This window comes from Asterias amurensis, chromosome 14 (assembly GCF_032118995.1).
Source record: "Asterias amurensis chromosome 14, ASM3211899v1".
Classification (NCBI taxonomy): domain Eukaryota; kingdom Metazoa; phylum Echinodermata; class Asteroidea; order Forcipulatida; family Asteriidae; genus Asterias; species Asterias amurensis.
Window position 1 is genome coordinate 19,702,486 of NC_092661.1, and position 14,501 is coordinate 19,716,986.

Sequence of the window (14,501 nt, forward strand, 5' to 3'; positions counted from 1 at the left end):
ATTGTACATCCTGCTCGCATTGTCGGGGTAAATCATGACTAATACACGTGTGAGGGTGTGTAATTTGGGAGACTGTGTTGTATGTAGGGCGCCCTCAATAGTTACCGTTTTACATGTTCTTAAACAGGTAGTTCATGGTAAAATATTTTTAGTGTTCTTGTAGAAGTTTAATGTAAAAACTGAATATTTTGTACTTTGGAAATATTGCAATGATAAATTTAGTATTGGTTGCAATTAGAATTTAAAACTTTATAAAAGTTAAAATTAAATGGAATTTTTGGTTATCATCATCTGCACTACAAAATTGCAGTTATTAAGCATTGAAATTTATTAAGTTTAGTACCTCGACTGGTATAACATGTTACAAACGCATTATGTTGAAGGTGACCTGATTATTCTGAGGAGGAAATCTCGAGATCGCATAATGCGAAAAAATGCATACGTATCGTTTTAGAAGAACTTGTTGATAGAGTTAGTAACTACTGTATATTGATTAAAAACTTTCACTCAACAAATAATGGAAAAACTTAAGAAAGTCTTGAATGGAAAAGAAGAAGAGGAGGATGAGCAGGGTATCGTGACACAGGTTTGTTTGGATTACATTTTATGTAGTCAACCAACCAGTTCGTAAAAACAATTTGGCAGCTGTCGTTGTATTTATACTAGTCATATATAGTACACACGCACTTGCACTTGCAGCTATGTTGAACATTGATTATTTAATGAATGTGTGTTTCTCGTGGTTTCATGTCAACCAGTTGGCATTAGTAAAATAGGAAAATAAATGCCAAACCAATTTTTCTTTAATATATGCTTTGCATGGGCTAAATAATGTTCACTACTTTATATCAGGTGAGGTATGACAATGTCAATGAATGACATAAAATAAATAACCCATTGATTGAGTCTTTTGACATTATCATGACATTAACGACATGACTGACGTTTTTTTTGGATAACTGAAATTATTTCATATCGAATGAAAAAGTGGTGGCGCCACACAGAAACTCTCTGTACTGACTGTGTCAACCAGTAACATGAGTTGCAATAACTAATATTAGCCTATAAAATAAGTGTAAAACCCCCATTCTTCCCTGGCCTATGGTGAATCAATCGAAGGGTTGGTTGTGATGAATTTTCAACATTTTGGTGGGGACCAAGGCTGTTTGAATTCATGCTAAACTTTACAACTAATGTGTCATTTGTTTTTGTTTTGTTTTTATGTTATTTTTTCCCATGGATACATTTGTCACGGAGTGATATAAGTTTTTTAAAGAATTACTTAAGTTTCCTCAGTTTGCTGGCCATTATGTATAATACAGGAAGAAACAAGGTTTTAAATAGTTATGGCCAAAGCGCCGCCATCATGACTTGGCATTTTCTTTTCATTGTGTTCAAGTTCTGTAAAGGTTAGTAAACTTTTGGGGCAGTTTAAAGGTTCTGATTGGCCAAGAAGGCATCAGACCAATAGCTCTTTTATGTTAAAGGTTTGGAATGCGTGCAAGTCACGAGATCTTACAGCGGGAAGTTATTTTGTGTTAATTTAAGGGGAACAGAAATTTAGGTGTGTCACTTTGCATTTTGAGATTCCCGAGGAGAGGACTCTGTCAGCCTCGACGATCGAGTTATTGAGAACTCCTGTATTTTGCTTATGGGTTATTGAGAGCCCTAAGTATACAGTCATCCAGCCTTAGTTGCTGAGTTTTTGCAAAAGCAGTTTATTCTGGCGAGTGAGACACACCGAAATTTTGTTGAAGAGATCCGCCACTGTAGAAACCAGGATCGACAAATCGACCTGTAAGTAGCTATTGATAATGTTATTTATTTCAAAGAGATTGTGTTAATGAAATTCAGTTTTGTTGTATTTAATTGTGGAACTTCTTCTCAATAGAACTGTGATTTACTTTGATTTAATTGTTCGAGGAAGTCGTGAAAAGAAAGTTTTGTACATAGCATTGATTTGAATTTATGCGTTAAAGATGGAAGTGCGTTGTCGAACTTCCGTAAAGAAAACATTGATCATAAGTTGATAATGTGCTATTTTACTTTAAGTTTTGTAAATGTAGATTTGGGTTTATTTGCTTATTGCAGGGTTTTTCCCACACCACACTTGAAGTTGATGTGCTAAACTGAGGGCTAACAGAAGGCCGGGCAGAGATACGACCCAGTGCCAAAGACTAATCTAAACTTAAAGAATACTCGAAAGACGTGATGGGAGTGATGTTAAACTAGGAACCGAAAGAGACACACAGAGAGAGCAAGAGAAGATTGTAATATTAACCGGCAACCATTATTGAAAGTCATTGATAGGACAACGTTTATTTTATTAATTTTGTGAAGACACACTTAATGTAAATTGTAAATAAATCTGTATATTTTCTTGTAAATACAAACTTGTTTCCCTTGCCTTCAATTCTCTGTTTGTCCAACAACTACCGAAGGTCATGGCCGCCGAGGTCGGGGAAAGACTCGGGGCATGACAACATTGTAGTTTGACAGGATTAGGAATAACAGAAAAATACATGCAGTTGCTGACCAAAAGAAAATTCTGCACACAATTTTAATTGTACTTAGTACTTAACAGTACAGTAGAACATGTGTGTGTGTCATTCATACATATTTTGTATGAAATATGATTAAGAGAAGTAAAGTGGCTCTTGATTCAGGATACCTTCAGCATGTTACCTGCAATAACCACACTCATTTTTTTAAATGTCAGCCAAGTTGGTCAGTATATTTCTGATGTGTGTCTAGACAAATCCACACTGTATTAAACACGTTCACTCCATTGGCTCAAATGTCACAAAACAGACTGCCACAAAAAGCCACCCACAAGTCACGTGCCAGTATCTATTAAATAATAATAATAACATTAATTTTTATTGTCTAGCAAAGCTAGCAAAGCTAGCAAAGGTAGATTTTAACAAGCCTGTATTGTTTGACACCAGATTTATGAGGGGTCTTCGTTGAGCTGGTCTACGAGACTGAAAGGGTTCGTTATCTGCTTTGTGCTTGGATGTCTCCTGTCTGTATTGGTGAGATATTCTCAACTGTTTTTGTTGTAACAATCTTTTAACAAATCAATAGTAAACATTCCACCATCTTTCATTATTCATAAACAGATGAAAAATCCAAAACATCCTTGCGAGAACACGCTTGTAAATTAACTTGAGTGTAATCTTTTGCAAAGTGTTCTTTGGTGAAAAAGAAATGATAAGTTTTTAAATTCAACCTTTCAAAGAAAGTCGTATAGCTTTTTGCAGTTTATTTATAATGACTCAATATGATAGTTCTTAAATTGTTGGCGTGTCATGGTAGAGTGGTTAAGAGCACTGGATTCAAGCTCTGGTGTTTCTGATCAGCAGAGTGTTGGTTCGATTCCCGGTCGTGACACTTGTAACCTTCAGCAAGATACATTACCATGATTGCTTTGTCATTCAGATGGGACATTGAATCGTTGGTAGTGCACACAAAAAACAGAACACTTATCAAGAAAGATTAGGGGTTAACCCTGGTGTTTCTGTTTGACATAGCTGTGATTGAAATACCGTTTATTATTATAGCAACCTTTCAAAGAAAGTCGTATAGCTTTTTGCAGTTTATTTATAATGACTCAATATGATAGTTCTTAAATTGTTGGCGTGTCATGGTAGAGTGGTTAAGAGCACTGGATTCAAGCTCTGGTGTTTCTGATCAGCAGAGTGTTGGTTCGATTCCCGGTCGTGACACTTGTAACCTTCAGCAAGATACATTACCATGATTGCTTTGTCATTCAGATGGGACATTGAATCGTTGGTAGTGCACACAAAAAACAGAACACTTATCAAGAAAGATTAGGGGTTAACCCTGGTGTTTCTGTTTGACATAGCTGTGATTGAAATACCGTTTATTATTATAGCAAGCACCCTTGTTTACAGGTTTCCTCAGGCTTACAAGCTACAGTGAATATGTTCATTTATGAGGTATCCTTGGTTTTAATACCAGAAATGTGTTTACCATACTATTATTAAAGAAAACTGAATTGTAGTTCCCAAACCATCACTGATGCAAGTTTACTCAAACAATTTCAAAAGTGCTAAACAACAAAGAAAAAAACAAGTCATTGTTTGTTTAGATCCATGATTTAAAGATGAGCGTGCTAGAGTTTATCTGACATTGTGAACTTTCCACCACCTGACAGTCCACTGTAGCATTGATATTCCCAACGTCCAGTAACATCAAGTTATTTGCTGTGCTCTACTCATTTGGTAATCTCACAGCAATGTCAGGGTAAGTACGGAGGTAGCAGCATTCTTTCCTGGTGGCTTGACTGTGTTGCTTGGAATAGCTGCTGTGGTTCCTGGTGGCTGGGTTTAATTGCTTACAATGATTTGAACTAGCAGCCTTAATTTCTGTTTTGTTTTGTTTGTTTCTATTATATGCTGCCAAAACAACAATTGTTGTGCATGCATGACTGCACATTAATTAGAGCATTATATACTAACTTCAAACCACTTTATTATTATTAACCACTTAAAGGCATTGGACACTATTGGTAAATGTCAAAGACCAGTCTTCTCACTTGGTGTATCTCAACATATGCATAAAATAACAAACCAGTCTAACAGTGAAAATTTGAGCTCAATTGGTCGTCAAAGTTGCGAGATGAAGGAAGTCAGATGCTTGACTTTGAGACCTCACAAACTTATTCTGAGGTCTCAAAATCAAATTCGTGGAAAGATACTTCTTTCTTGAAAACGATGTTACTTCAGAGGGAGCCGTTTCTCGCAATGTTTTATACTATATCAACCTCTGCCCTTAACTCGTTACCAAGTAAGGTTTTATGCTAATAATTATTTTGAGTAGGTACCAATAGCGTCCACTGCCTTTTATGTTTGCTGTGTAAGTTTTTACATTGCAATTTCTTCACAATAACTGACATCTAACATGTATTTTCTATTTCTTTCTTTGCACAAGTAGTTGCTTCATCTTTTCACTGGCAAGCTTTTAGACAAAGAACAGGAGTGGTAGTTATCGCCGCAATAAACAAATTAGTTTCAATCTGACGGCTCACTGATTCTTACCAGCACCAACTCTCCGGAGAAATTTGTCCGACTGAATTCATTAAAATCCAGAGAAAGGCATTGAAAGACCTCCTAAACCACTGCTGCTTATTTTGATTGCCATAATGGAAATGAGCCCAATGTGAATTTGCACAAACAATCAATGATAAAGTGTACACCAATTTTTTCTCACTTTTTTATTTTCTGAAACACAAATTTTTTTGAATTTTCACAAGTTGTTTGTATAGTTTAGGCCTGTTGTCGCATGGAGGCCCCAAAGTTCACAGCCAGACTTTTCCCATGGAAATGCTTTCTGCAAATGAAATTGGGTCTGCCCTACCCCTTTACAGATGAAATTCCAGGCATGCTGGTGTGATTGTTATAAACTAAGAGTCTGGGAAGGGAATGTATTTTCCTGATAACCATGGTGATGATATTTAGCTGATTTATATTGTTCCATGCACGGCTTGCTTTGAGTTTTTACTTTCAACCAACAGACAATTTTTAAAGGTGGGATCATCGTTTGGTTTTTGTGAACAAAATACCTACTTATAGCCAAAATATTACAGGAACTCACCTATTAAACATCAACTGAAAACAGTGCTTCCTTGCAGAGAAAACAGCAACAAAAAGTGTTACAATATTTTCACATGAACATCAATTCCTGAACATGACAGTTTTTTGGATAGCAATCACATTTCTGGTAACGGCATGCTTGAAAGAACAACAACCTTAAAGGCAGTGGACACTTTTGGTAATTACTCAAAATAATTTTTAGCATACAACCTTACTTGGTAACAAGTAATGGAGAGCTGTTGATAGTATAAAACATTGTGAGAAATGACTCCATCTGAAGGAACATAGTTTTTGAGAAAGAAGTAATTTTCCATGAATTTGATTTCGTGACCTCAGATTTAGAATTTGATGTTTCAAAATCAAGCATCTGAAAGCACACAACCTCGTGTGACAGGGGTATTTTTTGTTTCGTTATTATCTCGCAACTTCGACGTCCAACTGAGCTCAAATTTTCACAGGTTTGTTATTTTATGCACATGTTTAGATACACCAAGTGAGAGACTGGTCTTTGACAATTACCAATGGTGTCCAGTGTCTTTAAGAAATCTGACAGACGGTTCAGGCATGAACTGTTTCTGAGATTCGAAAGTTTTTATTGATTAATGAGAGCACTTCAAATGACATAATTTTGCAGCATGCTTTTCTACTATTAACATCTTTATAAGAAGAAAGTGTTCAGATAGAAATTACCAAATGATGACCCTTTCTTTAAAAACTGAAATGTGGGTGTTGCATGAAGATACTAGTCATTTTGTTATTTTTTTGTTTGTATTGGTTATCCGTGTACACAGGGTAGCATGTTTCTGTTCATCTCCTTTGGCACAGGGCTAACTCTCTTTGCTGTCTGCTACACCTTTGGTACTCTCTTTAGTTTAATCAGGTACCTTAAGTTCAGTCTCATGTTTGTAAACCTTGAAGAAAGTATTGAAAGTCAGGAAGTCGTGTCAAGAGAAGTTGATCCAACTTGACTGCATTCGTTTTATTCCCACTTAAGTGACATTTTTTTAAATGGAAAAACCCAACCCACTTGCAAAGCTCCAGTCCGGGCTCAAACAGAGTGTAAGGCATGGAGAGAAGCCAGCGTACCACCCTGACTGCCCAAATGCATTTTCCATATTGATCACAACTTGAAGCAAGCAATTTAATTCAAGTTTGTCAATAGCACACTGTTTGAAATGTCAAGACTCTACTATATCGAACACTGGTTCTGCTCAAAACACACTTTTAAAGGGATTTTATTGACATGGTTCTTACAAGGGTCCAATTTCATAAAACTGTTAAGCATAAAATACTGCCTAGCAAACTTCTTTTTTGCTAAGCAAAATATGAGTGGGGCAACAGTTGCAAACATTGTACAGTCTTGCTTTGTCATTAGCTCAGCAAGATTTGTCTGTGCTTTAAGGCCTTATGAAATGGGACCTGTTAACCTACTTTTGATAGCTTGAAGAATTTGTGAAATCTGCTCACAATTCTTCACTCCTAAGCATTCAAATTTAACGCTGCTATTACAAATAAACAAAACACTGATCTTTTTGGCTAAGAATTTTAAAAGTTTATTTTATAAATGACGTTCTTTAATTGTATGATTTGGTTACCATTTCAGCACCATGTTCTTGATGGGCCCTGTCAAACAGCTTAAAAATATGTTTAAGGAGAAGCGTTTGATTGCAACCTGTCTGGTCCTTGTATTCCTGGCATTGACCTTATGTGCAGCATTATGGGTAAGTAACATATCTGATTACTTTGTACAATACTGTTGATTTCTTTTTACAGCGCAAATGGCTGGTTAGCATATCTAGCTATATACATAGAGAAGGAAACTCGATCACTCATTCTCTTTCTCTTGGCTTTGCTTTGGGAATGTAGATTGGATGAAGGTGTTCCTCCTCTGGTACATCTCTAGTGACTGACAAGGCCTATATGCAAAATATGCAGTTCTTGTGACATTACCTTTTCACTATGGCCTTTATAGTTGCACCCACTTTATATTAACTGTTAAATGTTTGTGCTCTTTCATTTCAGTGGGGGGTAGCTATTTTGGCAATAGTGTTTTGTGTCCTACAGTTTCTGGCGTTGATATGGTGAGTGTGTGACTATATATTCCCTCAGGTTTTGTTTAGTTGTATTTCATTCCTAAAGCTCTAACATGCATTGTAACCGATGAAGATTGTTTGCAAACTGTTGCCTCAGCTCCTAGTGTTGTACTAACCAAGTCAACCAAAAAATAAATAATAAAATGAAAATTTTCAAGAGCATTTCACTTCTATCAAATTTTTACAAAATGCCCATTGCGATTTGTGTTCTCCAATATTTAGTTCAGAAAAGGTCATATTCTGGAATCTACATTCATGCAAATTGCTTTCTTATTAACTCCGAGCTCAGAAATTCTATTACCTTGAAAAAAAAACACCCCACATTGTTCTCAATCTCAGTATTTTCCTCAAGATTGGACCCAGAGAGATTATGAAAAAAAATCCTTTTGTTCAGTTAGAACATTCATCAGGATTTGGAATGTTCAAACCCTCATCTGTTATGAGCTTGGTACAATGCTTCTTTCTCATGTTGCTTTTCTCCCGGCCAAATGAGTACCTAATCACTTTTCGTCTTTTCAGACCATCTTACGCATAAGCCAATAAGATACCTTTAATTAATTTTGCATCAATCTCCTCTAGTTCATGTTAGATGACCTGAATCTAATTTAAAAACCTCCCATTGTGTTCGTGAGCAAGAATATAATGTAATAAATCTAATTTATCAAGAACAGACAACAAGGGAAACTGACTGAACTAATACATGTTCAGCAATATTGGCTTCTTGTCACTGGGCGCACTCGGATGTCTAGTGGTTAAGACATCTACTCTAGAATCCAGTATTGTAACTGGCTTCTTGTCACTGGGAGCACTCAGTGGTCTGGTGGTTAACACACCTGCTCGAGAATGTAGGGGTCCTGGGTTTGAATCCAAGCCGAGTAGTTTGACATTAGACTTTTTCACAGTACCCAGGAACTGCTGATTATAGAGTGCTTATCACACATCGGTATAGGGTAAAACACCATGACAATATACCTAACGATATGTCAAACTAGCTGTGACATGTTTGGTTAAATCAACCCCTTGCCATTGTTTATCTTACATTTATTTATTTAATCTATTTCAGGTATTCATTGTCGTATATCCCATATGCGAGGGACGCAGTGACTAAATGTTGTCGTGGATGCTTGGATGTTTAAAGAACCCGCCCCAATCTAGGACCTGAGTTACCATCATGCCTTCAGACCATAGCTCTATCCAAAATATGAAATAGTAAAAATGACCAACTTTGCTGTAAATTACAAAATATGGTGTCTAAAGCTGTGTTCCAATTGGACCTTTTTCTTCCGCGGCCATGCGTAAAATACCATGACTGGCTTTGGTGTCATTCTACCATGCGTTCCCACCTGGACTTATAGTCCCAGCGTTTGCACAGCGTTTTACAGGGTGGTCATTCTAGGTTTACAGTGCGGAGCCGTTCCCAATTGTACTTTTAGCAGCCCTGTTGTTTAGTTACTGTGGCTGCAGGGAAGTCTTCTGCAAACTAAGTAAGTGGACAGGGAGGGCATTTTACTCTGCGTACCCATTCAATTTAAATTTGTTAATCCACAGAAAAGTCATTGTATTTCAACCAAAAAAAGGTTTAAAGGGCACACGGCTCAAATTACTTTGTAAATGGATGGCCGGTGTTATCCTTACATGGCTAATGCTAAGGTTTAGACCAGCTGTGTTGCTACTGTATGATATTATAAATCCTTGTACAAAGTTATATATTACTTTAAGTTAAGTGGTCTGTATTTTGTCTGCACTGTTGCTGGTGTAGATGGTTTATGTATGTTTGCCTTGAAGATTTTGGTAATGAAGTGGTTTTTTTGCAATAACAAAATGGTTCTATTTAGGTTTTTCTTTATTGAAGAGGTTTAAAAGAAATGTTTTTGCCTTTTGTCATTTTATAGTTAAGTGGAGGATGACATTTTTGAAGTCGAAAGAAAGAGGAATTCCTTAAATGTGTAGGTCATAACATGTTCTTTTTTTTCATGTTTCCGTTTAAATTGTAATACCTTGTATAGACATTTGCATTGAAATGATCTATGAAGATAGTAAAATTTAACTGGAACAAATTTGGTTGTTTTCCTAGATAGCCCAGAATAGATTGAATCAAATGTACTTTTGATAGTGACCAATGAAATTTTAGTTGACATAGCTGAAAGATGTGCCATAAAAGTCTCCATTACTCACCGTCCTTTGGCTGAAATAAGGCTAAATACTTTTGCAGAAGCAAGAGTTTATTTTTGTACAATAGTGTGCATCAGCACTCCGCACATGTTTTGCTGGTTGGTAGCTTTCAGGAGACTTTAAAAAAGAAATGCTTCTTTATTTTACTGTGATGTTGTTTTACTACCGTGTTTTACCTGTTGAAACAAAAACTTTATGAAATCTGCCTTATCCAATTGAATTGTTTTTGTAAAGTCAAGGTATCTATAAAGGTTAAAGGAACACGTTGCCTTGGATCGGACGAGTTGGTCTTTGAAAAGCCTTTGTAACCGTTTGTTATAAAATGCATATACATGTAATTAGAAAGACATTTTAAAAGTATAATATAATGATCCACACAAGTATCACTCGAAATTACTTGGATTTCCTTTTAACTCGTCGACAAACACGGTCGCCATTTATGGGAGTCAACTTTTTGACTCCCATAAATGGCCTACCGTGTTAGTTCGCAAAGTAAAAGGAAAACCACGCAACTTCGAGGCAAATTTGTGTCGATCATTGTATTCTACTTTCAAATTATCTTTCTACCCATATGCATTTTATAACAAATGGTTGTAAACGCTTTCAAAGACCAACTCTTCCAATCCAAGGCAACGCGTTCCTTTAATAATGAGAGAGACCATGCAAACAGAACATGGGATTCAGAAGAAAAAATACTTCATGGCACCATATGATTTGTATCAACTTTTGTATGAAAAAGGGGAAATATCTCTCGGTAAACTTATTCAGTTGGAACTTTTTATAATTCTTTATTTTATTTAGTAACAACAGTTGACACTATTTCAGTTTACCAGTGTAGTATCTTGCCTGCCAGAAAATGCATGGGAATGCAGATGCACAAGGTTTGTCAACAATGTGACTGACATGGTAGTTACCTTGGCATGTAGTTGTTGATAACAGTTTCAGGTTAGACAATTTGGTTTGAGTTCATGGACTATAGAATTAATCTGAATGCAAGGGCATGTGTAGAACTTCATATTTAGCTTATAAAGTCTATATAAATATTTTGAGTGGCTTAAAGGCCAAGCCTATAGGCAACAGAGAATTTGGTTTAATTACAGGTTGATCAGGAAATCCAGAACAATTTAGTGATAATTTTGTTTTCTTTGAGAAAGTTCCTGACATTTAAAAAGAAAAACTGGCCCTTGTGTACAAAAAATAATTGATGCCAAAATATTTCGCCTTAGAGGGTGCCTTGATTTTGTCGTTCTGTTAAAACAAAATGATTGAAAAAGTACTATTTATATTTTCACATCTTAATTGCAATTTAGAATGATTTAATTAATATATTTAAAGAAAATAAACTTGCTTTAGAAGCACTGTTTCGTTGTAAATATTGACAAATTTGTGTTGCCTTTTCATTTGTTTCTTTTCAATTATCACAGCATATATACATACAATGTACATACATGTACTACACCTTCACCCACAGTACCACATAACTTTGTGACTAGATGCAGAGATGATCTCGCAAAAAAACTGAGCACCCCCCCCCCCTTTCCCGGCCAGTCTATCCAAGACGCCTCTCCCTCCACTCACCAATTATGCCCTTACCCTAAGCCCAGCAAACTTTGTTATCATGAAAGCAAACTTTATAATTTATCGTTAAGTGTGGACAAATCCTATCAACAAGTTGGTTTCGCATCTAGAAATTGTGAGGTTCCACATGGTCAACGCTTGTTTTTATACTTTTCGTTATCTGACCCCCCCGCCCCGCCCAAGCAATGACAACAACACCACTTGCAATGCACATGCGCAATACATTACATTGCACATGCGCAATAATGCATTACGCATGCGCACAGACAACGCTGACAAAGTGACAATATTTTTATCGTCTGCTAAACTCTGCTTTTACGAAAACATTGTTAATTTCTGAGAGATTGTTTGCACAATTCGTCCTGGTCCAACGACAGTTTGGTGTTTCATTGTAAGTAGAATTTACATAGTGTGATTCAGGAGTCAATGTAGTTACGTTTGACGAGTTTATTTCGACAATGAAGTAGCGAAAATCTGGTTTTGTTTTGTGGCCGAGATGCACCACACTACAGTCATGACAGTGTTACACACTGACATTGTTACTGGTGTAAGCTAGATCGTAGATGCCTATATCGATATATTAATATTTGCATTCTTGAATGACTTAAATTGCTACATAAACATCTATGGTTACTTGTCAGTCAAAGCCTTTTCAGCATCTAGAAAAGGTGAGAAGACAATGTAGACATTTCATTTTTAGAAGTGGGAGGAAAACCCCAGAGAATTGTTCCAGGGAAAACCCACGCAGTCAAGTAGGGACTGATGAAAAACCCAATCCACGTGATAGTGCCCGGTTAGGCATGGTAGGATTCGAACCGGGGTCCCCAGAGGTGGAAGGCGAGGCTAGACACACCACTGCGCCAACCTGACTTCCAAGAAGTTTCTTTTTTGTGAAATTCTTTTTTGTCATAATGAAAGGGGTTTCCATTTTTACAGCTGTTGTCATTTTCCAAGTTGCTTGCTAAGTCCAAGTCCAGCCTTTGTTTATTTAATTGTGATGTAGGCCTATTTTTGTACAGGACTGTTGTACTCAGTGTTGTGCTTGTTGGGAAAAAAATGGTTTCTTGCAATTTGCACAGATAGAGGCCCAGGGTTAATATACAAAGATTAAGATAACACAATGAAGAAACTGGTTCTCCTTTTCCTTCTGGGGAAAGTTTTTATAAAACACATACCTATAGGCCTGTTGATAGTATAGGTGTTACCAAGCAGACCCTATGCCCCTACACCCCATTTTGAAAATGTGTTTTATATTTATTAATAGTGCATATTGCATTTCTTGCAGATGTTGCAGAGGTGGTTTTCAATAAGTGTTTGATGGAGAATGACTACCCACCTGAGCATTACAAGTATTGCATTACATTTGACTATGAGCTTCTTGATGATATGTTCTCCAATTGGGATGATAATTCTTCAGGTAAGATTCCTGTCATAAGGCTGTATCCGGATCCATGATACAAACTCATTTTGAGTATTATTTTTTAGAGTCTCAGCCCCCATCAGATTGTGTACATTGCACTAAGATTTTCATATCACCGTAGACCTAAGTTTTATTGGACTACATATGGCTTGCTGCTTGGTTTACCTTTTCCCATAATTAATCATTTGTTGGGAGTTAAACATTGTTTGGATTTCTCAGTTTTTAATGGTTTCCCCTTTTAAATTGTTAACAGTAAGCCTTGGCCATTTGTGTGTTTCTTTACAATCAATTATGATTTGCTAATAGTTAAAGCTTAAAGTGAATATTCTTTAATCAAAATTCCCCTGGCAATGTCTGATCAATGGATTTGTTGAACTATGTAACTCTAGAACCAAGGTTGAGTCTCTGATTAGCTTTTGGTTTTCATGTTATTTAGCAAATTTATCTCAATGATTATGTACCGTATCCATAACAACATTTTGAAATCACTTTTTGAAAAGCCTGATTCATACTTCCTGAGAATGCGAATGCGATGCGAATTGGACATGAATTTGCTGTCACAACTTTTCGCTGCAATATTTGCAAGACAGTTGAGCACGTACAACTCAACTGCTGCGAATTATTCGTTGCGAATTTGTGACGTCATCGTTCGTATCGCATTCGCAGGAAGTATGAACCGGTTAAGTGTTCAACACCCTCTGGGCCACATTTTGATAGAGCTGCTTAAGCAGGAAGTATAATTGCCTAACAATTTTCTGCTCAGCAAATAGGAGCCGGATACCTGTCATAAACTGTCCAATTGTGATATGGTATTTTTACTTGTATCCTTAGTCCGGTTGGCAAGCATAATGTTGGGTGCCCCTTAGTGCTTTAGCAGCTTTATGAAACCTGGCCTTCATCAAATAATTTTGTTCATTGGGTGCCAAGAGAAGGGGCAAGTTTCGAGCACCCTCATGCTCAGAGCTCAATGCAAATATTGAGTCCCTGTCACCTGCATTATAACTTACTCATCAGAGGTCAGGGATTCACCTGAGATCATTAGGTTTAATTTGTGGTATGGCTACATCTTACAAACTGCTCTACCACACCCCCCCCCCCTCCTCTCGCAGTCTCTCTCTCTAATGATGTGATTCTGCAACTGTACTAAGATGCATCATTGTGAATCTGACTTACAACAGAACATTATCAATTGTTAAACAAAAGTAATTATGCTTCCCTCTCTAAATATTTGAAATCGGTACTATCTGTCATATTTATCACAGGTTGGTCTTGCTGATAACAAAAAGTTGAGGAACCAGTCAAGTTGAACTGCCTTGTTATGTAGGTAAGTGAAATTAATAACTGATATGATTGTGAAGTAAAATAAGACATGTGTCCATAATAGACTGGTGCTTTGTCAACAATGTCTTTAGTATCAATTTAGAAACCACAAGGGAAACTTGTACATTTGAAATATTTGAGGTTGAACAAAGAAAAACTGACTAGTGGGATTTGAACCAAACATAAAGTTTACTGCGCCGGCACTCTTTAAACTGAGCTATCTAACCCTTGACAGTCTCCCTATTTTGTCAACTTGGTGTACATAACTTCCAATTTCCAAATCGATCAGAACTTTAACTA

General features: G+C 36.6%; 1 protein-coding gene and 1 long non-coding RNA gene across 3 annotated transcripts; both read left to right on the forward strand.

Moving 5' to 3' along the window:
• The first annotated feature begins 370 nt into the window (after positions 1 to 370).
• Positions 371 to 9,672, forward strand: LOC139946919 (vesicle transport protein SFT2A-like). Of its 2 annotated transcripts, none has more exons than XM_071944703.1 (6): positions 371 to 586; positions 2,949 to 3,035; positions 6,410 to 6,498; positions 7,222 to 7,339; positions 7,641 to 7,699; positions 8,775 to 9,672. In XM_071944703.1, the coding sequence occupies exons 1-6, from the start codon at positions 518 to 520 to the stop codon at positions 8,845 to 8,847; spliced, it is 495 nt and encodes a 164-aa protein (XP_071800804.1). In that variant the 5' UTR covers positions 371 to 517; the 3' UTR covers positions 8,848 to 9,672. The 2 variants fall into 2 exon arrangements, with proteins under 2 accessions (XP_071800804.1, XP_071800803.1); XM_071944702.1 differs by lacking the exon at positions 6,410 to 6,498 and adding an exon at positions 4,181 to 4,269 and having other exon boundaries at positions 376 to 586.
• Positions 9,673 to 11,741: 2,069 nt separating this feature from the next.
• Positions 11,742 to 14,206, forward strand: LOC139946923 (uncharacterized). The gene is made up of 3 exons (XR_011787295.1): positions 11,742 to 11,852; positions 12,747 to 12,878; positions 14,144 to 14,206. It is a non-coding gene; the product is annotated as an uncharacterized lncRNA (long non-coding RNA).
• Positions 14,207 to 14,501: the final 295 nt, after the last annotated feature.

What these genes read in the sequence shown, in the direction of transcription:
- LOC139946919 (XM_071944703.1), top strand. Translation starts at nt 518, where the DNA reads ATGGAAAAACTTAAGAAAGTCTTGAATGGAAAAGAAGAAGAGGAGGAT. An exon ending in GATGTCTCCTGTCTGTATTG is followed by an intron (nt 3,036 to 6,409) that starts GTGAGATATTCT and finishes CCGTGTACACAG; the next exon opens with GGTAGCATGTTTCTGTTCAT. An exon ending in ACTCTCTTTAGTTTAATCAG is followed by an intron (nt 6,499 to 7,221) that starts GTACCTTAAGTT and finishes TTACCATTTCAG; the next exon opens with CACCATGTTCTTGATGGGCC.